The 25,735-nt window shown below is 34.3% G+C and overlaps 1 protein-coding gene across 2 annotated transcripts in view; it reads right to left on the bottom strand.

Annotated features, from left to right (window-relative positions):
* LOC145694960 (nuclear RNA export factor 1-like) overlaps positions 1 to 24,667 on the bottom strand; it is an 81,318-nt gene extending 56,651 nt beyond the window's left edge. Inside the window, exons 1-4 of one of the 2 annotated variants that reach the window (XM_081771771.1) lie at positions 24,432 to 24,667; positions 15,702 to 15,876; positions 13,163 to 13,274; positions 4,594 to 4,680 (exon numbers count right to left, since the gene is read on the bottom strand). In XM_081771771.1, coding sequence (XP_081627897.1) covers positions 4,594 to 4,680; positions 13,163 to 13,274; positions 15,702 to 15,876; positions 24,432 to 24,507 — 450 coding nt within the window. In that variant the 5' untranslated portion in view covers positions 24,508 to 24,667. Of the gene's footprint in view, positions 1 to 4,593; positions 4,681 to 13,162; positions 13,275 to 15,701; positions 15,877 to 24,307; positions 24,326 to 24,431 lie in introns of those variants that run through there. The other variant, XM_081771772.1, reaches the window with a different exon arrangement.
* Between the last annotated feature and the right edge of the window lie 1,068 nt (positions 24,668 to 25,735).

Here is a 25,735-nt window from a genome sequence, read left to right as displayed (position 1 = left end):
CGCAACGAAAAAAATAATAATAATAATAATAATAATAATAATAATAATAATAATAATAAATAATTTTTTTTTAAAAAAAATCGAAATTTTGAAATTAAAATAAATTTAGGATTCATGACATCCAACGATGGGTTCCCCGTAAAATTTCCTTTACGTCATTTCCCTTCAGATTTATTAGCACGACGGATAGGAAGACGAACTATTATGCACTTACTGATCAAGCTGTACTATACCAAACCAAATAAATTTTATTCTACTGTACATTTTTTCAAGTACGAAATAAACAGGTTTATACTCTCTAAACCTTTACTTGATTCCAGAAAACTGTATAGTATTCTTACAAAGTCATTTTTACATACGATAGGGAGCAACGATGCGTTCTCTTTACGCTACTATGGCTAATCTGTTTCCAAATACATGTCCCTACTCGTGACTACGCATTTTTCTTTAAATTCGACATACACACATGACATTCTTGATTTATTTTCACAAACATCACATTAACTTTCACATTATATAATTTTTAAATCATTTGTTTTGCTTACATGCGTACGCCTTCTTCGTTTTGTATTAGTATTCTCATCCATAAATTCTAAATTCTATGGCTATATACTACAGCTCACATTTATAGGCACCACATCACAAGAAAACCTTAACCTAGCATGCACAACAATAATAATAATAATAATAAAAATACACAAAATTATGAAATCTTAACCTAATCTAACCTACAACGCATTCACACCTCACACAAAAATGAAAATTATTCCGTAAAGACTTTTTGTCGGCACTCAAGGCCAATGTTAATATTGTGAAGCGATTTTCCACTTACTGTATCTCTGCATCTATATGAATAAACGCACGATACGGAAAACCAGTTGCCCCTATCGAAATCTTAATATATATATATATAAATTATCAGCTTCAGCCAAAGTACAGCTTTGGAATGAACTTTCATACGAATACGTTTTAACAAAATCTATGTATATTATATCGATTCGACACCAGAGAACGTCACTCGTATCTACTATCCCATTTGTTTACATAAAGGTCGAAACAATACATGGCCAAACAAGTAAAATCATAAAAATGAGAAAACGAATACGACTGCATATCTGAGATTTGGCTTATTTTAATTTTGTTGTTGTAGGATGGTCGTTCTTAAACGAAATTACGTCAAAGGAATCTAACCTTACATTATATCCATAATTTATTCTGTTTTCCCCCCTTTTCTAAATAAACTCAAGCCGTCACATATTGTCTGAGTAATTAGGCAGATCCTTTGGGAACGGAAGGGATTACGAATGCATGCTTACACTGCTATATTTTACGAAACACACCATTGTGACACTTTGTCTAACTCGATTAATTTGAAGGTTAAAAGTAAATATTTCCAATGCAGGTTTCGAGTTTCTGACACTGTTTCACTCAAGATTAAAACCAGAACATTACTTACAGTTATCCAGACGGAAGAAAATCACACTCTTTGAAATCTGAAGTACTGTCCTGAATCAGCATATGACATTCTACACAAACCAGAACTTTCATCTTCATTTTTCCCAGATTAAACTTTCAGTCATTCCAAAAAGGTTTCACAGGACGCAGAATAAAGTATATTTTAATATTGAACGGTTTATCTACTAATAAACAGGGTGGAAAAAAATCATGATTTTTTTTTTTAAATCATTTTTGTTGATATTTTTGATTTAAATAGTTTTTTTTTTTTTTAATTTAAATCAAATCTTTCTTCTCGTAAATTACAAGTGGCGAACTGAAGAAAAAGCATTAGGAATTAGTATTAAATGCTAATTATGCCATTTAAGTGAAAATATTAGGGTTGAATTTTGAATTAATCCCCAATTGTTAACCACTGTTAATCCCAAACAATGTTTCTTAACACTTCTGAATTTTGGCTTTTTTTAAAAAGAAAATTATGGACTTTCAGTCAAGCATCTACATCATCATCCCTATTTATCCTAGGATCATGGTTCATACCTCATTCTCTTCAGAATAGAACAGCCTTTGAAACGGTAACATTCACATTTCCCTATCATGTCTCTGAAGCGAGAAATTTTGAGAGAAAAAGGGATTTTTCTGATTTTTTTTTTTTTCAAATTTTGATCCCCTCTGGACTCCCTTGTGTTAGCGCACATATCTCAAAATCAACTGGGAAATACTAAGGGGTTTACTAAATGTGTGTATAAAATTTCAAGCTATCTTGAATAGTAAGGGCGGGGAAAATATTTAACAATGAGCTAAGAACATCCCCACAATGCCCCAGATAACCCGCATGTAATAAAAAAATTTCCTCAGACATCTCTATTTATCCTAGGGTCGTGATTTGTAATAAAAAAGATTTTCAATCGTACCATTCAAATGTCTCCATCGTGTATCTGGGGCGGAAAAATCACGAAAAAAGGGATTTTCTGTTAAAAATATCCTTTTTTACTTTTTACCCCTCTGGACCAACCCCCTGTTTTAAGGTACAGATCTGAAACACTGAAAAATACTAAGGGGTACATTGAATAAATGTGCAAAATTTCAATCTTCTAGGTGCAAAAGTAAGCCCGCGAAAAATAATATCCCCCAAATACCCTAGATTTCCGTATAAAACAGGATCTCAGGTAACAGTTTCCTGAAACATCCCTATTTATCCTAAGATCATGGTTCGTACGTTCTCTTCAGAATAGAACAGCTTTTCAAACGGTACCATTCATATGTCTCCATCTGAATAACGGAGAAAGCTATTTTGTTAAATATATATATATATATTTTTTTACATTTTTCCCTCTGGACCCCCCTGTTTTCATGCAGAGATCTGAAAACATCTGAAAAATACTAAGGGGTGCACTGAACGAGTGTGCAAAATTTCAGTCTTTTGAATGCAAAATGTAAGCCCGCCAAAAAATAAGAATAATAGGCAAAACGAAAAATTTTTAAATTTATGATATCACACACTATGTCTCGACGCTGAAAGGCGTGAAAGCATATGTAACATGTTCTACAATGCCTTCAGTCTTGAAGAAAGAAAGAAAAAAAAACGAAGTAAAAAGATTTATTGGTACTTTTTTAATCGAGCAATGAAGATTCGATTTTTAATAGAATAAAAATAGGTAATATAATTTAAAAGGTTAAGCATTAAGGAAAAAGTATAGCAACGTTTATCAAAATGTCACTTTTTTTTCACAAAAGTTACTGATATGAAGTTTGTTTGGTAGGGGCATATTAAAAAAAAAAAAAGAAAAATTGAACTAGTTTAAGGCACGAAATACATAAATTTCGCCTAAAGTTATAAATCTTAAAAAAAAAAAAAAAAAAAAAATCGGAGAGGGGATAGGACCCCTCTAAATGCGCCCTATTATCTTGGAACAAACAAGCAGACGCGCACGCGAAAGAATTTCCGTCTTAAATGTCGATGATGACTTCCCCGTTGGAATAGTTAACGATTTAAAAACCCAAACCTATTGTTACGAAGAGAAGAAAGCAGCATTGCTCCGTTACCCGTTCAAAACCGGATTTTCCCTAATCATCCTGTGCATGACACTTGTTTTCATACTATGGTGTACATACTGTACATTTGAGTCTCATTGTATTATGATTATTAATTTCCGTAACCGAATTAACAGAGCAGAAACGGAATTTTACTTATTTTCACTTTAAATTATTTTATTTCGGAATTTGATTTAAATCAACGATTTTTATTTAAAAAATCAAGGGATTTAAATCTTGATTTAAATCAATCCACCCTGCTGATAAACATTCATCGTTCCTTAAAAAATTAAAATTTCTTAACTTCAACACTTCAAATCATATCAGCATTCGCCATGTTGGCGAAATCAACAAGCAGCTGCGTCACCAAAACTTTACACTGTTTGTTCCGTTCCGTCCAAACTGCAAACTTGTAAATAGCAAAATTTTCGGCTGAATAACTTTTAAAACAAATTTCGCATAACTCGGTTCTGCAGCAACGTTTTAACCACTTTATTTTCTTTAAAGAACCGACGGGCAGTATATAGCTACTGCTCTCCTGGAACTGACGCCATTCAAGACAAAAACAATGTAACGTAATAATACGAAGATCGGTTAAAGAGCAAATAACAAGATACTTCAAAGAAAAGCGACCAATTATTGATAATTTCGTAAATCTGTGCTACTGACGTCATACTAGACAAGATTGAAGATGATGAACTAAAAATTGAGTAATTTGGACGAATTTCTATCAAGATGGCTGAAAATTAAAGAATTTTTACGAATGATATTTTAAATGAAAATTTGATAGGATGATTTGAGATAGGAAAAGCGTTCTACTGATGAAAATGAGAAATATGTTAAAATCTTTAAGAAATACAAGAAATCAAGGCAGAAATGAGCAAAATATATAGAATAAATGCAAAATAAATCCTAACCTATTCTAAACACTTCCTAACCTAATCCTACCTCTATAAGTCGTCAACAGTTTAAATTTAAATTCTCTCGAATTCTTTCTCTCTCTGCATTGTTTGTCTTTTGAGAGTGTTTAAATTGAGTTGTATATCGTTTTAAATCCGTAGAAACTTATGCTCATAAGAATATAGACATATAAAAGGAACTTACCCCAATTGGAATAAACGTGGTTGGAGATATTGTATTTGCTAGAGACCTTAGTAAGAAGTCTTTGCCATGTTTCTTTCCATAAGGAATCTGTAACAAAAACACACAATATATATTATCGACAGATTTAAACAATACCCAATTATAATTTTTCACATTTCAAATTACAAAATGTAATAATAATAAACACTTGTAATAACAAAATTCAACGTGATTCTTAACCCGTTTTATCCCCGTGATGCCATATGGCAACGGAAAACAACGTTCAGAAAACCAACGCTAAATATCTGCTCATTTGCCTTGTACTAGTAAAATCTAATTCCTTAACTAGTAAATGAACAAGGTAACAAATGAAAAACGTTATTCTTTTATGTTTTTATGTTGTTAGAAAATTAGTAAACACAATTCACGAAAAAAATTAAAAGAAATAATTCGGGATAATAAGGGTTAAATAAGAATTTTTTCAACATATAAAACAGTAAAAAATATATGTACAATGTGAAGTGAAGAAGTTATTATGTGTGTGTATAAAAAGAATTGTGTTTATTTAAATTGAACGGGCTACATTCACTATTTTCTTTGGAACTCACGAAATAACACTTGAATCAAATAAAAATTCAAAATAATTAACTGTTTTCACCTTAAACACAACAAAGAAAATATTTCTATTGCTAAAGCTTTAAATAACAGTTTCGAACAGACTAACATTATATATATAGATAAATCCCACTATATATTAAGATAAATTTCACTCCTCTCTTGTTTTATAAATATATATAAAACAATAGAGAGGGAGTGAGATTTATCTTAAAACGCTCTTGTAAATTTTGAATTAATTAATGGTTTAAAAAAAATCCGAAATTTTGCTCAATGCAAATATCGACAGGGGAAAACAGTTTGACATATTCTGCGACCAGATTAATATTATTTCTACACTACAATCTAATGACGCTAAAATATCACAAAATATACATTTTGGAGATCTCTACAACAGTAATAACGCAGTTCGCAGTAGTAACCGAAGTGGTAATGCATATCCGACGTACATTCGAGTCCAACACTATGATCACAATACAGTACAACTAATTTCGAAGACATACGAATGAAGTTACAAAGGATTGAAAGTTTGACTATTTTCAAAAGGATTTATGCTTGGATAAAGTATTATACCTAATCATGTAAATGGTCTTCAGTAGATGTAAAAATCATAATGCAGTTTACAGTAATTTGATAACTCAAATATATTGAGAACTTGCAGTATTTTTCGAGGTACCTCAACAGGTCGTCTTAAAAGAGACACCAAAATACTTTAAAACTTTTTAGAGAAAACTTGAGAGATAATTTACCGATTTACTCAATGGCACAGGACGAGTAGAAGCTTCCTAAGTGATTATTATTATTTATTTTTCAAACTATTACGACGTGATTCGAAAATATTTTTTAATTTTCATAGCTACAAACCGAAGGAGGTACTTGAACCTGGTGCCCCAGTACAAGCGCCCATGGGAAAATCCTGAATTTATGGATTGTGATACCTACGTATGGTGCTATTCGAAAGCTTGATTCATTTTAAGGACATTGACCTACGAACCATGAATTCGAGGTAATTAGTGTACCAGCAATAGTTTCTTATGTAAAAGTCTACAATTTCTATAAAAAAAACCTCATGATTTTGAAATGTTAATACCGTTTATCAATTTTTATGTTCTCCTATTTTCCTTATCTTCATGTTTTTTTTTATTACATCCCTGATAATACAAACTCTTTTTAAAATATAATCTGTGACAAAGTTTGTTTACATATTATCTACTGATGGAAAGAACCAAAACACTTTCATCCAATATGGTCACATGAAAAATACACTATTCATCATTTTCTCGGATACATTTACGCTGTAACACTGATATAATGGATCCTAGCTTTGCAAAATATCCATGACTAAAATAATGTATATTCTTTAACGAATGCATCGCTTTTCAGATAACACAAACATTGTGTTTTGTGTGCGGTTCCATTCCTCTTATGGCTGGCGTTATTAACTTTTTTTGTAATCCACGTAGTGTGTGGTAACTAATTTGTGATTTATCAGTATAAGTTCCAAATGTCCTCTATATTAGTCAGATTACGAGGAAATAACGATGAATAAGGTAACAGGATACAACTTTTTAGTTGGGTTTCACAATACTAGCACAAAGAATTTATTTCGGAATACAGTATAGAATTAACGTTATCATACTAAATTTAATGAATAATAATGTTTCATGACCGAAGTTTTGATTTTATTAATGAAAAACTTACTACATCATAACTTGCAGACTTATTTTAAGTTTTTTGAATGTTTCTCGTTTCTGGATTTATCACGGTAAAGATAATCGAATCCTTCATACAAGTATCCGGCATCATCTGCTCTTACCACTCATACTTTTTCGCACGGTTTAACCCCCACACCATGATTTGTCCGTGTAATAAGTTGTCCATCTATTATTGCGCAAAAACGTAATTTCTCGCAAGAAGGAATCCCTTTGCCCTCCTACCTTGGAACTCTCCATTAAAACCAGCTTTTTATTAAAATTTTCTGTATCTAAAACCCGATTTTCTTAATATGCCGCCAAAGAGACATCTTGCTCATATCCGGAAAATCCATTTACATCGGTTTTCATTTTTTTCCAAAACACGCCTTACCGTAGGGAATTCTAGAACAGCATAAAAATCATGCACTTTTCGCCTAATCACTCCTTGCATATACTCATCCAATATATATTGTTCTAGCCTACCAGAACTTTTCCTTGGAGAAGAAATCCTCCTCACTTTTCGCACTGTTCTTTTGTAACGCGTTTCAGAGTTCGCTCACCAACACATTCGGTCATACGCTTCATTGGTTGAGATATACAATTACTTACACCCTGCTCTTTCTCTGCATCAAAATAAGCTCGCGCTTTAACAATCATTGATTTCACAGAACTTCGAAAATGATGCATGATAATGATATGTAAAAAAGAAACGAATTACTCACACCAACAGTTGAATCAAACGATGGGCACATTTTCAGCAACACACCTCTCTCGCGCGATCTAGCTACCACGATTAAATACGCGTCAGGCAAGGTAGCAATGTAACGTTCACTATAAACTGCGATAGCGAAGGGCGCAGAGCAGAGAAAACTATAATGTCATATTTGTCATTAACTTTTAAAACAAATCGAAACAGTTTGGTTGGAAAATGTACTTTAAGATCTTTCTACTATTTTTCAGATTAGTAACTCACTGCAGCAATTCAGAGATAATGATGTCTTACTTTTTTTACTGAATAACACGAAAATTATTAAGTGTTGAGTAATGGAATTTTCAAAACTTACAGGTAATAGATGCACCTACATATCGAGCACAGGAATTATTTCATGTGATCTCGTTTCCAAGATATAATCCTATAAACATTGATCTGCCCAAAATGTACGATAAGATAAAATACGCACTTTTTCGTCAATTTCTATTTTTTTCTCACTATACACTACACAAAAAATTTTTGTCTTAAGTATTGAGAAGACAACATTCCAACAATTCTAATGACGTACGGTAATGCAATATAAGTTTTGAGTGAACATCAGGGCAGCACCGTAATGAAGATCGGACTGCATGGTGTTTGACCTTCGTAAGAAAGAATGATTAAATGGGAACCTCGATCTGTCTATTAAAAATGAGATTGCACATGTGGAGCCAGTTCTAGGACTATCAAGGCAGAGAGGACGTCCCTCTAGTGTTTTCCGAGTTAAGCGATCAGTAAAAACGAGCAAAGTACCTGATCACGTATTGAACAATAGCAAGGAACAGCTGCTGATCGAGACACGCAGCGCAAATATTGCAACGCGCAGACAGGTCTCCAAGAAGGGCACCTAAAATGAAAAGGGACACTCTCTTATCCTCCTTAAGTATCAATTGCAAGTACAAGAAGCATTAGCACTTTAAGTTAACAGGAAATACACAAAAGTGCCGTATTGTACACTTACGCAATCGAGTATAAAAAACCGCCAAACAAACATATACTCGCCGTACAATGCGTTAAGAGAGGCTAAACAAAGGTGCTATTCTGGTGAATCGTCAGTATCAGTTCGAAATCAAGCTACAAAGTCTAGTTGATCACACTATACAAAGAAGTCAGAAGTTCAAAAAGAAGTGATCGGGAAAGCAGTTCATGAATCATCAGGAAATGTCAACATGGCATATAAATGTGAGGACTCTACATATGCACTGTATGAGAAGCTTTCATCAGACCGCACCGTCTCCCCCCCCCCTTTTTTTTTTTAAATCAACAAACAACACGAAGAAAAGCGATACATATTTGTATGCAATTTGCACTGTTCCATTGCAGCTTAAAGTAGCCGAGACCATAACATGACAAAAATCCTTGTTCATCATCTACGAGGTTTAACGGCCAATCAAACTTCTGTTCAATAAATAAATAAATAAAAATAAAAAAATGTTCAGCTCATAAGAAATGAAGTAGATAGTATTAAGGAACAAATTTAAAACACTAACACCATACAAATGAAGATTTGTATTTGGACGTGCATTACACGTCCTCTTTAACAATGATCTACAGAAAAATATTTAGAGCCACCTTAGAATCACTCCAGGGGCGTCATTTAGGGGGGGCAGGGAGGGGCAATTGCCCCCCCTGAGTTTGAGGTTTATATAGATTTTATCAATAACATAGTAGAAAATCAGTGAAAAACGCGAAATTTTACTTATATTAAGGGGTCTTGCTCCCCCCAAGCAAAATCTGAAATGACGCTCCTGAATCACACATGCAATAATGTAGGCTTTTCGAAGCTACATCCAAAGTCATGAATAACCCAAGCAAACTTGAGACACTATGATTGAACTCATCAAATAATTTATTTTAAGTCCCAAGATTCTTTGTACAGAATCAAGGTATCATTGGCATACCGAAAATATCTGATACTACGAAAATTTGGAAGAATGTTGGATTCAAACATTGCCAGTACCAAATTAGAAAATACTGGAGAAAGAGTATTATCCATAGCCAATTCATTATCCTATCGAAATATGGTGCCTTCAAATTGAAAAACATTATTTCTCAGGCAAAAAACCCTATTAGTTGAATTTCATATGAGTTTACTTTTAATTTGAGTAAAGCAAGTTCCACTGCCTGCAAAGCCATGTCCACTGATATTGATGGATACATCTCCATAACATCAAAAGATGCCAGATGGATGAAATCTGCCGCAACAAAAGGACTTACGCATGCTTTTAATTCTAAGCTGTTTTTAACAGTATATTTAACTGGAATATTGAAAGAACACAAGTATATTATACAATCATTTTGAACGTAAATACGTAGGGTGATGAAAACCAGTTATCATAGGTCTCAATGGAACATTTGGTTTACGAGTTTTTGGAAGACCATACATAATGGGTACGGCTGTATCATGGACTTTTAATTTTGTTTCAATTTCATCAGGAATTATGGGTGAACTGATTGGTTGTTGTTATCAAGGAATTTTGTGGATTGCCTTAACATATGGAAAATGACACTTATGGATAGATTTTGTTATTGTATTGTTGCTTTGGTATTATTACGTATTTGTTGCCTTGTCGGCTCTGAAACATAAAAGTTCATGTTTACGTTAAAAAAAATCTAAATTGAATTGTTAGCCTTCTTATGTATCTGGTAGAATCATTATGTTCATAGCGCTGAGACAGTACAAGGGCACATTCTTTTCTCACCTCAGTAGCATCCTCTTGGTCCGGAATGAAATCTATAGCTTTCTCAACAGAGTACACTAAGTCATGAATTGGTAAGTGTATAGGCTGAAAACTACATTTGACCCCCAAGGTAAGGATCTGATTGAATTCTTTTTGGAATGGCCACATCTGTAAGATTCACTAACGATTGTTCCATACGGGTTTGTCTATTGTCACGGTACTTTTTTTTTTCCTTTTTGTTTGGCACCAGGATCCACTTAATGTTTGAATTTTTTTCTTGTGTCTGTGCAGTTTAAAATAAAAATCCTTTTGCAATCTAGTGAAAACAGTACGCAAACAGATGTCTAAGGAGCAAGAGTAAACTTGTGAGTGCAAGGTAATAAGTTGTTTATACAGTTTTTTTTTTTTTTTTTTTTTTTTTTTTTTTTTTTTTTTTTTATAGCTACAACTTAAAAGGTTAATTTCTTTGTGTTTGGATCTGATGGCTGTTCGTAATAGTTGATGTTATTTTTTATTTTTTTTAATCGTGAAATTCTTTCCCAAATATGGTAGTTTGATCGAGTGTTTTATATAATTATGAACATCTCCGTGAAAATTACATGGAATACATAATTTTCTTTACATATATTTCTCCAGTCTTTCTGGAAGCCACAAATTCTCTTGCGGTAGAACTCCGTTTCATGCTGCCCACATGCAGAGACGCGCTCTGTTTTTCTTCCGTCGTCTGTTAACGTTCGTCTCGTGACTGGTTTTTCACAAAAGAAAATCATATAGTCAGACGTAAAAGGGAAAGACCGTTGGGAGAGTAAGGTAGAATTTCCCACCCAATTTCTCCTTGGTGAACTGAGCAGCAGACTGTGCTCGTGTATTGCTCTGTACAACGATTTGTTTTCAAGGACGTATGGTGGAGTATGTGAAGTATCTAATGTAACGGCGAGCATGTATGATTTCCACAGGTTCAAGAAATTTTACCTGGATTTACTTCTCTGCATCCCAAGAATCGAACTTCATCAGCAGACGATCCTCTCCTTGCTCTCTTTCTTGGCGATGACGTAGAATGGTGACATTCTATGCGTGCCACTTTTTTTCTGGTCAATAATAACTGAATCAGTTTGCATCATCAATCATAGTATTCAATAAAAACATCTCTTTCCCTTCGATATCTCTACCGAACTTTTTCAGCGGTGCTTTTCCGTTGCACTTTGTGTTTAGGAGTCACTACAAGCACCAGAGAGTGGTAAAGAAATTCTGACAGTCCAACTTTACATTTATTTCTTGCACAATATTCTTTAATGATGCTGTCAACTTTTTCCATGATAGTTCCGTCTAGGCAGTTCGTGGGCGACCACTTCGAGGATGGCCTTCGTTGCTCATGATTTTGCATCTTTAAAATGTTTTACTCACTTTTTAATATTGCTAGTACATACGAGCTCGTATATATATGTCATATGCACACTGAAGTCTACCTTGAGCATCTGTAGCAAGAATTAAAACGTTATCGAAGAATTCAGTCTCAGCATGTTTCAAACTGAAATAACACTGTCAGCCACTTTGAAATAATTTCTTGTGCTCACACAATCGAAATTAGTAAGATCACACTACCTCGAACGTATATGCGATGATTTACTTCTTTGCGTGTTGTGATGGATTTTGATTTTATTCATTTATTTTTGTAACTGTTGCTCATTATTTTCAATATTCCCATTGTAGTTACTATCACGTTTCTTAACAGAAGACGAACGTTACGCACTAAGTTCTCAAAACATAACTCTGAAAAAATACTTTTTTTCTCTCACTCTCAGCTGCATGGGTTTCTTTTACTGATTACAGTATTATGTTTTGAGGTGCTGTATCCGAAAATGACCTTCATTTTTTCCCCATCACGTACGGTTTACCTGCAAAATACGGAAGTATAATACACTGATTTAAGGTATCATTAACACCTAAAACAGAATTACCTTCATCATTCATGACGCATGCATGATTGATAAATGTTCAGTAGTCACTCTGTTGACCTGTAAAACCTTTTCTTCTCATTTTTCACATTTCTCTTGGTTCTCTTTCGCTTTGCGGTGTTTTCAGTTTCCCGCTAAAGCATCCAACAGTAGTCCAAAATTTCCCTTCCCCATGGCATCCATATTTCCTCATTCCCTCCCCTTCACTGCCACACATTTTATTTGTTTGCTTATGAACATTTTTGATTACGAGAACGTATAAGAATTTACTGATAACTCGCAAGATGTTTATTCAATGGCAGATGTCGAAATTGTACACCTTAGATTTGCAAGAAAACCTGACGTTATTTATTCCTTTTTATTATTTATTTATTTTTATTTTATTTATTTAGTTTTCTTCATGTTTAGAATGAAAATATTTATAAGAATCAGAACAAAACTCCGATTCAATTTTTGGGTCGTAGATTGTGTAATCGCACGAATACCTTTTTTTCTTTCTTTCTTTCTTTCTTTGAGGGATTCTCAGTCATCCTAATTTGCTTCCTTGACACCAGCTTTATATATCCAACTCTGTCGAAAGTTGCATTAACCGATAAAACTGGTAACTACACTGATTAAAGGGATAAAGTAAGGAAGACAAAGATGAGCAATCGTCGAAAGTGTCGTAATAGTAATAATATCTTACACTTGGTTCTCCTTTCTGGACAACCACTTGGCTTCACCTCCCCCTCTTCCCCATGAACCATCTTCTATTTTATTCACGGAAGTCTTGTTAATTATATACGGCTGCAACGCAATGAAGTTGTGAGAAAGAAAGAAAGAAGAGAGGTAAAAAAAAAAAGGAACAATTAGTAGATTAACAAAAACTTAAATTATTCATATCTAGAAACTTACCACAACTTTATAGATTGCAGAATCCAAATTGGGATTGTAGACCTCGCTAGTTCTTACACCACCGCCTTTCCCTTTTCTTCTACCACTACCTTCTCTTGATCTATATGGTGTACTGAAATTAAACATAGAAGCAACTGATAAGGAGGAAAGTAATAATCGTACTTATCGGCTACAGAAGAAAACGCTGACATTATGAAAAGGTGACGGAAAAAAATAATGTTGGGAAGAGTGGACTAGCCAGATGGAACGAAAAACTAATTACTGTAATTGCAATAAAAGAAAGAAAGAAAAAAAACATAAATGCAGAGAAAAAAGAAGTTAGGACATTGTTCTAGAAGAAACTGTATTTTGAGTGTTGTAGTAGAAGGTACGGCGAAAAAAAAAAAAAAAAAAAAAAAGGAAGGAAGGAAGGAATACTGCAATTAATGGACGTAGTGGATAAAGTAAGGCTAAGTCTTATGTCAAGATGAAAAGGTTAGTTGAGGCCCATATAAACTTCAAAATTAGAGGCAAGTATTCTACCATTGAAAGGGTGTCACAAAATTATAATCATAAATTTCATTGGGAAAGATGAAAACCAAAATTTATCTTCAGTCAAGCAGCACCCCAATTATTTCAGGATTTTGACATAAATTTAACTATGCCTACAAGCATACTTTGTTCTCGTATTTTTCCTTAATTTCAACATAAAAGACTATTTTCCGTATAGATTCATGTAAGAACTAATATCTCAACATAGTTCTCGATCTCACAAGGGATGCTCGCCAACTGCAAAATGGGCCTAGAATATTTACAAATTTAATTTCGGGGACCCCTTGCAAATTGCACCCTGGCTTTCCAAGTTGTTACTGGCTATGACCAAACACCGGACTTTTGAATATTTGCAATATTGTGTATGTGTTTTTTTCTCTAATGTAATACTGATATGCTGGCTTAATAGATATCCGTTCCAGCTGGTTTGGAATTGAACCAAATTTTATACTGTATATAACGCATGTTCGGGAGATTAGTGCATAACTTCTACCGTCAATGCATATAAATGCATAATTTACAAAATTAATTATTAATTTTTAAAACTTTAATTTTCTAAAATTATTTCCTTGAAGGAAGAACTGAGAGTTCATAGGCATTTTATCCAAAACTAATACATGTAACTTGTATTTGGTCAGTCTCATTTTGTATCCCTTATAGAAAGCCAATTTCCTAAAGAATACAGATAGAAGCTTCCAAAGTTCTTTTCTTCATACTGGTCAAAATATAGTCTTACTTGAATGAACTTTCTCTAGTGCTATTTTCAATTCTGTCATTATTAAAATTCCCATCAGTAACAACGACAATTTCTCCAGTGGCAGTTGAATTTACTGCGGGAGATAAGGTCACGTGTTGCAGATAATCTGGAACTCAACTTGTATTAGATGTAAATCACATCCTTCAAGGAACAATGAAACACGAAATTCCGACTGCTCAGCAAGAGACATGCTCATCTGCATTAGAAGATGTAATAAGCTTGCTCAATAGAAAGCAGGATACAATTACTGAATATTTACCTCTGTACTGCATATTTTAGTTCAGATGTATCTTTTTACTGCTTTTTTTTTTTTAACATTAACTCACGTGTGACGCTGTTTTCAAGTCTGTTCCAGCAAGTTAATTAGCAGAAATATACCATTTTGCGAACATTCTAATCAAATGGGTCCAATCTAAGAATTTCTGTCTATTATCTTACGGAAGACAGTGTCCTACTTTTCAGATCTCAATTAATCTAATTTCCTGCCTCTTAAAACACCCTGTACATATAATAAAGCAGCAAGCACATCCAACTCTACTAATGTAAGTCAGCATTCCATCAGAGGACAGGTAATAACTTCCATCCTATGCTGATGGATTAGATAATAAGGCAAAGCTCCACGCGTCTATATTAAATTATTCATCACAACAGCCCTTTCTATTTCTGCACATTTCTTTATGTGGTTCAACATTGATTCATCGACAAAACAGGTTCCATACACCCACCATACCATCATCAGATACAAGTCGCTTTGCATGTGGTGTAGATTCTCTGTCCCCTTTCGAGATATTCTACCAAAGGTATCTTACCTAAGTACACAGAAGAATACCACGACACTACTTTGTAATTCATTGAAGTGTTCAACTTCTATTGTTGAGTTTTAATCTCCAATGAAACATCAGCAACGACAATGGCTGTTAACGAAGAGGTCAACATGGCCTTGTGGAGGTTGTAAGTATATACTACTATACAAATACAACCAACTAGCAAAAATGAGTATTGTTACAATCAGTCTTTGAAAGAAATTACGAAAAGCTTACAAATTACATCAATATAGGATTAAAACAGAAGTAGTAAAAGCATATTTAAAAATGTAAAGGCGTTCAAAATGACTGCTCGGCGGTTCTAGTTTTAAAACTATAAAGCACCTATACAATTAGCACGTTATTTTGGAATGTAAAATAAATCCTACAAATGTAAGTTTCATAACAAACAATTTGGGCATGACTGTGTAAAACGAATAGTACTTACTATCTTCCTCCGCCTCTGCCACTATAGCTTGCTGCAGAATTCATATCAACATCATCATCATCTAATCGGGACCGTGAACGAATGAATGAAGCACGAGACTTGTTCCACTTTCTATGATTGTTCGATGGTTTAAATGTGACTTTCCTACCACCACCGCTTCCGCGATCATCATGTTCTGTAAAGAAAGTAAAATTACCACATATGTCTTACCTTACCTTTTGCGAAATAAGTGTCAGTTACACAGTTTCTTATACAAGTAACCAAAGACTTTTTTTCTCAATGATAATTCTGATTTCAGGAAAGAATAAGGTGCTTTTCTGAATGAGAGCAACGTTAATATTTCCTTTAACGTAATTTACAGCACTCCTCCAAATGAAAATTTTTCCTCCTTAAGATGGTATAAGAACAATAGTTTCAACTGCTGACTGAAAAAAAAAGTTATGGAAAACTGACGAAGAAACAAGTATATCTATGTATCATATTCTGATCCACACTTACCTGACAAAACAACGTAAATAATGCTTAAAACAATTAGTATTCACACATGCAATATCCCCATCCCCAATATAATAAAGAAAGGAAACTCCTTTATACCATATTAGATGGATAAAGCAGCAGAGTCAGCTGCTTTGTTCAGTATATTGTACTTCCACAATTAAATAATTGAAAAACAACGTAGGTTTTCACGAGATTTTTTTAAAGTTTGTCCCACGATTATGCACCGAGGTTAAGGGATATGATGATGACATAAATAATAATGCTGAAATGAAGAAAGTGGAATGAAACTGGAGACTCCATACACACACACACACACACACACACACATGGTGTCTGTCCACCAGGAAACTGACTTAGAGCGGGATGGGATCAAATTAAGAGCCTTACACATCAGAGGTGTGTAGTCTACCACTGAGCTATTATGGCCTCACGTAAAAATGATATGTTACAGGCATAAACATCAGTAAAAAATTCATTATCACTGCATACTAGAGATGCAAGGGCTCGGAAAGAAACAGGCTTTTTTGAAAAAAAAAAGTTTTTTCTGCTTCGCTTTTTTGCTTGGGAAATTTTGAGCTTTTTCCAAATTTTGCTTTAAATTGATAAAGCATACTTTGTTTCGCTTCTCTACAGCACAAGAACTCATTTGATTAGTGGTTGATGTAGATACTAATATAGAACCTCTAAAATAAACCACGAATTTCGAAAATATTTTTTTAAAATTTTTAACATATTCACATTATGAATTCCAAAGGATTAACCAATATATATATATAATAATTTTTTAATTTCTTATACACAAAAATAGGTACTTTTTTAAAAAAAGATACACAAATAACTAGCAAAATTGTATGTAGTATTTTTATTTCAAAATATCACACACCCTCTTTTTAAAACAAAATAAAATAAAACATGAAAGAAATACATTTATATGAAAATCTTAAAAGCTGCACATCAAGAGCTTGGTTTCGGGTGGTTCTGTACATTCTTGAAATTTTTAAGTTTTTAACTTTCATATACATTGTATGAGTATTTTGAACAAATTTTTCATTCACTGATCACATACGTAATAATGTTACCACCTATCAGGTGCTTGGAATCTGGAAAATCGGTAAAAATTCCGAATTCTATAATGCACTGACTGTTCCTTAAGCTTGTTCAGAATCGGGAAAGTACCAAATTTTTTGTCAATGGATCATATGCGTAATAGACTGTTCATCTGAAGGTTTTTGAATTTTTAACAACAGGAATTCAACATATCATTACGAAACTTAAAAAAGAAAATATGGAATACATTTAAGAAGAGTGGAAAGAATCAATCACTGTTCCAATTCACAAGAAAGGCGACAAAACTGAATGTAATAATTATTGAGACATTTCTCTTAACATTCTATTAACAAGATTGATTCCATACGCAGATGAAATTATTGGAGATTATCAGTGTGGATTTAGGAAAATCAATCAACTATCGACCAGATATTTACTATTCGATAAATACTCGAAAAGAAATGGGAATACATTACCCAGTACATAAGCTGTTTATTGGTTTTAAAAAGGCTTACGACTCGGATAGGAGGGAAACATTGTACAACATTCTTACCGAATTCGGAACACCGAAAAAGCTAGTTAGATTAATTGGAATGTGTTTAAATTAACCCCAAAGTAAAGTCCGAGCAGAAAAATTCTTGTCCATGAGCTTCCACGTCGAGAATGGCCTGAAACAAGAAGACGCGTTATCGCCATTATTGTTCAGCTTTGTTCTGGAGTACGCTATAAGGAAAATTAAAGATAGCAACCAGGCCCTAGAGCTGAATTGTGTTCATCAGGTTATGGCGTATGCTGGTGTTACATTTAATAGAGGATGATAGGAGAACAATAGAAAGAAATGCAGAGTCCTTATTAAACGCTTGCAGCGACATTGGTTTAGAAGTAAATGCAGAGAAAACTAAATACATGGAAGTTCACCGGGATCGTCATATGGTAAATTATGGATGCGTTAAAATATCAAATAATACTTTCGACAAAGTGGATACTTTCAAACATCTGAGATCAATATCACCAGACCAAAATCATATCCACAAAGAATTTAAATGTCGATTGAAACATAGAAATTCGTGTTATTATTCAGTTCAAAGTACTTTGTCGTCGCGAATTCTGTCGAGGAATTTAAAGCTTAAAATATATAAAACGATAATCACGCCTGTTGTTTTATGGTTGTGAAACATGGACGCTTGAGGGAAGAACGCAGACTGGAAGTATTTGAAAATAAAATCCTGAGACGAATATTCGAACCCAACAGAAACGGGAATGAGGGAAACTGGATAACGAAGAACTGCGAATTTATACGGTTTACCAAACATCGTTACGGTCATCAAGTCTAATTAGGAGGCTCAGGTGGGCAGGTCATGCAGCCAGAATGGAAGAAGGTAGGAACGCTTTCAAAGTTTTATCTGAAAATCCAATCGGAAAACGTCCATTACGAAGACTTAGGTGCAGATGGGAGGACAATATTAAAATGGATCTCGCAGAAATAGGAATACAAAGTAAAAACTGGATCCAGTTGGCTACGGATTGAAGTCAGTGGAGAGCTTTCGTGAACGCGGCATTGAACCTTCGGAAGTAACATTTGTTACAAGTTTTTTTTTTTTTTTTTCATATCAGATTAAAATACCGAGAAAACGATTAAGTGAAAAGGAAAAGCTAGAAAGAAAGGGAGAAGCCGAAAAGAAACGGCGGTTTGTAATCAGGAATGATCCTATTAAGTATGAAGTGTTTAAGAGGAGAAAACGAGAAAGGTGGAGAGAGGGAAGGAGGGAAAATAAAAGGCATATTGTCATTATCCGAAAGAGAGCAAAGAATAAAGAGAAAAAGATGGCGACTATCATCAAGAGAACATTACGAAAGGAAAAGATCCGCACAAGTTGCTGAAAAAATTTGCTACTTACCTGTCAACATCAATTATAAAATGCAAGAATATTACATGGAACTATTCTGAAACTGGACATGGGAAAGGTGCTCCCGATGGGGTCGGAGCAACTCTTGAAAGAACCGCAGAATGCCATATTACTCAAGGATATGATGTAGAAATTAATCAAACAAATGAGAAAATATTGCGGAGATGTCAAGATATACACTGTTTCAAAGGACGAAATTTTGTCTGTCGAACAGCAGCTTCCTCCCACCACGAAACGTTTTGTGGGAACATCAAAAGTACATCAGGTAACATGGTGTAGCACCAACACCACAAGCAGAGGAAAATATATCATGATTTTTTTTATTTAAATCGATTTTTTTATTTAAATAAAATCTTTCTCCTCGTATAATACAAGTCGCGAACTTAAGAAAAAGCATTACGAATTAGTATTAAATGCCAATTATGCCATTTAAGTGAAAGTATTGGGGTTGAATTTTAAATTAATCCCCAATCGTTAACCTATATCAATCCCAAACAGTGTTTCTTAACAATTTTTTTTTTTTTTTTTTAATTATAGACTTTCAGTCAAGCATCATCCCTATTTATCCTAGGATCATGGTTCATAGCTCATACTCTTCAGAAAAGAACAGCCTTTAAAACGGTAACATTCACATTTTCCCTATCATATCCCTGAGATGGAAAATTTTGAGAGAAGTCGGGATGTTTTCTTATTTTTTTTTTTTTTTATTTTTTTTTTTTTTTTTAATTTTGACTCCCTCTGGACTCCCCTGTGTTAACGCACAGATCTCAAAATCAACTGGGAAATACTAAAGGTGTACTAAATGTGTGTACAAAATTTCAAACTTCTATCTTGAATAGTAAGGGCGGGAAAAATATTTAACAATGAGCTACGAATATCCCCACAATACCCCAGATGACCCGGATGTAATATAAAAATTTCCTGACCTCCCTATTTATCCTGGAATCATGGTTCGTACATCATTCTCTTCAGACTAGAACAGCCTTTCAGATGGTACCACTCATATGTCTCCATCTAAGGCGGGTAAATCGCGAAGAAAGCTAATTTTTGTTAAAAATATCTATTTTTTATTTTATTTATGTATTTATTTATTTATTACATTTTTGCGCCTCTGGACTCCCCTGTTTTCACGCAGAGATCTGAAATCTTCTGAAAAATACTAAGGGTGCACTGAACGAGTGTGCAGAATTTCAGAATGCAAAATGTAGGCCCGCCATAAAATAATAAAAATAGGCACAACAAAAAATATCTTTTTTAAATTTATGACGTCACCACATCCTATGTCTCGACGCAGTTTAAATTTTGCCTAAAGTTATAAAATCTAAAAAAAAATTTGGAGAGGGGATAGGACACTTCTAAATACGCCCTACTATCTGAGAACAAATATATAGACACGCACACAAAAGAACCTTCGTCTTAAATGTCGATGGTGATTTCCCCGTTGGAACAGTTAACGATTTACGATATAAACCCTATGTTACGAAGAAAAGAAAACAAGACTGCCCTGTTACCCGTTCAAAACGGGATTTTCCCTAATCATCCTCTGCATGACACTTGTTTTCATACTATGCTATACATAATGTACATTTGAGTTTCATTGTATTATGATTATCATCTTTCATAATCGAAATAACAGAACACAAACGGGACATTACTTATTTCCACTTTAAATTAATTCGGAATTTGATTTAAATCAATCCACCCTGACCACAAGTAACTAATTTCCGCTCTCTTTCGTATTTTACGTGTCTAGCAGGAGATATCTGCATTCATTTCCATCTCGGGCAACTTAACTACTATTCTCCACCATCAGTGGCAACAATTTCTTCAGATGTCAACATTTCTTGTGAAGTTGGTTTAACAGATGACAATCCACCAAAAACTGAAGACTGAGTTGCAGTTATATACTTTGATGAGTGGTACCCCAGTAAAATTCAAATTATTTTTTAACTTTTAAAAGCACTATAAAAACTCTCGCTTCTATTATTATTTGGCCAAAACTTCCAATTACAAGAGCTTACTAAATCTTACCTTATGATCAGCTAATTGTTTTCTTTTCAAGGATTGTCGAAGAGTCTGAGGGCAATGTACGGACAGAATTTTATGACGCGGATCGGGAGGAATTTCTCCTGGCCCACTAAACCTGACGTTCAAAAAGTGTTGGCAGCTGACATTCTGTGTAGACTAGAACAGCCCTCCCCTGGTTCCTAAAGACATTTCCTTCATTGGAGTGGAAAATGTGGGCTACTTAACAAAGAAATCGAATTATCCAAACAAAACTGAGAAATGATGAGTGCCTTACACTGTCATTTAGTATCCATTATACAGGGTGTTTCAAAACACCGACAACGTTTGGGAGGTGATTCCTAACACCTCCAACATAAGACAAAAAGTATAGACCAATCTGGGTGCACAAATGCTTCCTTTTGGAGTTATAGGCTGCCGAAAACATTAAAAAAAAAAAAAAAAAAAAAATGAAATTTTAAGGTTCATAGCTCTAAAACTATAGGACCTACCGTAGTCGGGTCAAGACTTCACTTAGGAACTAGTATGTACGCTATCCAAATATCCATGCTTCAGAGTCCTGCGGTACTTCCACAATTTTTATAGAAGTAGTTGGTGAGTACTTCAGGTTATATGCCCGTTGCCAAACTCTTTCTATAAAAATTGCTTCCTGAGTACCTCAGGATTCTGAAACATATTTTGGATAGCACATATATTAGTTCCTAAATAAAGTCGTGACCCGACTGCGGCAGGTCTGTTTTGGTAAGTCTTTACTTTGACTCCAACTGTGACTTTAATCGGTTCTTATAGGTTCAGTTACTTCCTGGAACTGTTTGTGCGTGAGTCACTTGTTAGAACTGTTCGTGCCTTTGGTGTGACGTCTTAGTTCATATTTTCCCCACTAGGTGTTTGTGTAGTCATATGGTAGTTGGTTAGTAGTCACATGTTCTGTGTGCATGTATGTGTGTGCTGCTGTTTGTGGCATGCGGGAGCGCGTAATTGAATTGGTTGAATTGAGTTAGAGAAAACCTATCATAGTTGTGGTCTAAACTGAAGATATTTTCGACGTATTCTAAAAGTGGACGTTTATTGGTTTCTTGTTTGTAATAATAGCAAGTGTGCTCGGTTTAATAAAACGACGTGTGTGCGGAAAGGAACATTTTTCAGTAATGTTGAGTATTGTGCATGTGTTTTTGGTATCTTATTTTTTCGTGTGTGGAATCAGCAGTTATGAGTTCATTATTCATGAGATTTCTCCTATGGCGAAATGGTGAGTGTTTTCTTTTTTTAATTCATATTATTTTTATTCTTGATTTGTTTTGCATTTGAGTATTAGGCAAAGTATTTGGTTTGCTGCTGCTTGTCCTATTGTCTTGTTGAGATGTAATTTTTTTTTCTTTGTCATGCACTGATTTATGATTAGAGACGAGTGTTTTTTTTTAATTTTTCCCTTCTTATCTTAGCTTTATAGTAGTGGTGTGATTATTTATTATTATTTTGGATGTTTTTATGGTACTTGAGCGGGGGGTTGGGGGCGGTAGCCCCCCATTTAGATCTCAAAATTCATAGTCACCGCTTCACCTGAATTGATGTTTAGTAACATTGTGGCCCTTGTACTTATAGTATAATTCTTAACTTCGTATAGTAACATTGTGTCCCTTGTACTTATAGTATAATTCTTAACATCGTATAGTAACATTGTGGCCCTTGTACTTATAGTATAATTCTTAACATCGTACATTACTTTCACTGTGTTAGTAATTGTAATCGATTCATGTGATCCGGTTCCGGGAGCAGTTTAGGAATGATTCCTAAACTGCTCCGGGAACCGGATCACATGAATCGGTTGAAGTCACAGTTGGAGTCAAAGTAAAAATTTGCCTCTGTTTTGGAGCTAGGGACCTTTAAAGTTCATTTTTTTTTCATGTTTTCGGCAGCCTTTAACTCCGAAAGAAAGCATTTGTACACCCAGGTTGTCTATACTTTTCGTCATACCTTGGTGTCAGGAATCAGCTCCCAAACGATGTCTGTATTGTTTTGAAACACTTTGTATATATACCAAATATACAAACACACTTACCAACTGTTTATAAAGGCATTGCACTTTCGAAGTGTTGACTTGATCACGCAGAGAAGATAGACGGTTTACATACGCTTAGAAAACAAATTAAATAGACAATAAACAGGTTTAGTGACTACTTCATTTGTTTCGTAAGCTTATGTGAAACGTCTGTCCTCTTCATATGATAGTCAACATATTGAAAGCGCAATAACTTTTCAGTATTTGATAAGTGTATGTGTATTTCTTTTTTTCTTATTGTACGTCACATATTCATATATATATATATGATGTACTCAATTTTGGAACCTTCATTAGATATATTTTCATATGTTTGCAGCATTTTCTGGAGTATTTTTGTATAACAAATTACGCGTCATCTAGTTTGTTAGAATTTTATTCAGCATAAGGAGAATAATTCTAACTTACAAAAATTATTGGAAAATTATTTTATATAAATTATAAGCTTAATCTTTTATAAACCATAACTTATCACCCAGATGTATCACGTTTCTCAACTCCACAGCAATTTTCAACTCCTTGTTAACTAATCTCAACTTCGTGGGTGCTGAAAAGTTTATTATTTTTTATTTATTACACCAATAACGAATAAGCTCTGATGAACACCTAATTAACATGTACTTCGTGGTAGTAAGTGCATCTGATATTTTTTTCGAAAAATTTTCGAAGTGAAAGTTTCCCTTTTTCGTGGAATCACCCGTATACACAATTCCGAAATACCACATCGTTATGTATTTCAATGAACAGCACTCGAACAATGAACCATTTCTAACTCGTTTGTTTATTGAAGTTTAGCGTCCATTTTCAGCATTAACGATGTATAAAGAGTGGTCCTATAAAGTTGAATCTGAACCACCATGCTTTCAATGATCTCCCATCAGGAATCGAACCCGGGACCACGTGTATCAAAGGAACGGAAACGCGCTATCCACTAACCTAGCACAGAGGGCTAAGGGAAACGTTACGACTCCATTACAATTACGTCTCGAAACATAAAAATATACACTCTCTCTAATTGTAAGTCTAGGAATATTTTCGGTATCAAAATACATATTCTACGCCATACTTACATTTTAAAATTTCCTAGTAACGTAATATGTGAAGTTATTTACAATATATTTCTATAACTTATAATATAGTTTACAAATTCTTTGGCTGAATATACCGAAAATAACAAAATACATTTTCTCCTACCATAAAAATTACGATCTCCTTCGCGATCTCGCTGAACTACAAATGTCTTCCTCGTGTCTTTGAATTTTCTGGGCATTATGACCACAATCAGTAAAATATGATTTGTTTTCAATTCACCCACACACACACACTGGTTTCAAGTAAACAAAAATAAGGTGAATTAAAACAATACCAACAACACACTTCCTTTTACTTATTGCATAATTGTCTTGTCTTGTCGTAGGCCATTACAGGTCAAATAAGTAGGTGCACCAGCTCTCTAGTCATGTGCGCTAAGATTGCAAAATTGTCAATTGTGTACCTCACACGAAGGATTTATGATTCAAGAAAAAAATTAAATAAAATTGAGGAAACAATTGGGAAGAAAGGACACAATCGGGAAGAAGGTCAAAGTCAGGAATAGGTCAAAATCAGGAAAGAAGTTCAGACAGTGAAAAAGGGCAGAAAGCCAAGTTGAGCAAGGCAAAATGTTAGAGGAAAGTGGGAAGAGTAATATAAAAAGAAAGAATGAAGAGTAGAAAAAAGAAGGGGATGATGTACGTGTAAATATAAAATTAAGTGAGAGTGTAGCATAGGTGTATAGGGGATCCCACTCAACTCTCTTCCTCACAGAGCACCGCCGCACACGAGGCACTCGCCGTAACGGTCACTGCCGAACTCTACTTTTACAATACCAACACACCGACATTACACTTTCTGGGAGATCTAAGATTGACAAAACCAGAGCACCACACCGAGGCTGGTTTTTCTCGCCAGCCTCGGTGTGATAGTAAGTTGAGCAGTGTTTGCAACTGATTTGGTGTCAACTTATTAATTTTATACTTGAGTAACAGACCGGTAAAGAAAATATGTTTAAAAATCATTATCTGTCAATGAAGTAATATACTTAAAGAGATATTTGTATATTTGTATGAAAACATAGCATCTCCACACGCAAAACTTGATGATGTGCTCCGCGAAAGATTTCTTGCCACCAAAAATTTGGAGATCCACAATATATAATTGACATAAAATTAATGATAGGTCTACATCATATTAGTATGTGACAGGCCCGTATCCATGGGGTCTAGGGGCGGGCCCCCTCTAAATTTTTACTGGTCTCCTAAAATTTTCACAGTACGCTTGCAAATGAACTATAACAGGTTTCAAAATTTCAAAGTCAGACGCACTCGCCAATCCAAAAATAATGGTCGCCAGTGTCTCTCACGTACAGTAGCGTAGCTAGAGTTTTTTCAAGGGGGGGGGGCAATGAAGGGCCCAAGAAGATTTTGAGGGGGCCATCTCCAATATATATATATATATAT

The sequence above is a fragment of the Thermobia domestica genome, chromosome 9 (genome assembly GCF_964235325.1).
Source record: "Thermobia domestica chromosome 9, izTheDome1.hap1.1, whole genome shotgun sequence".
Lineage (NCBI taxonomy): Eukaryota > Metazoa > Arthropoda > Insecta > Zygentoma > Lepismatidae > Thermobia > Thermobia domestica.
Note: the sequence above shows the minus strand (reverse complement) of the source record. Positions and strands in the feature narration are given on the sequence as shown.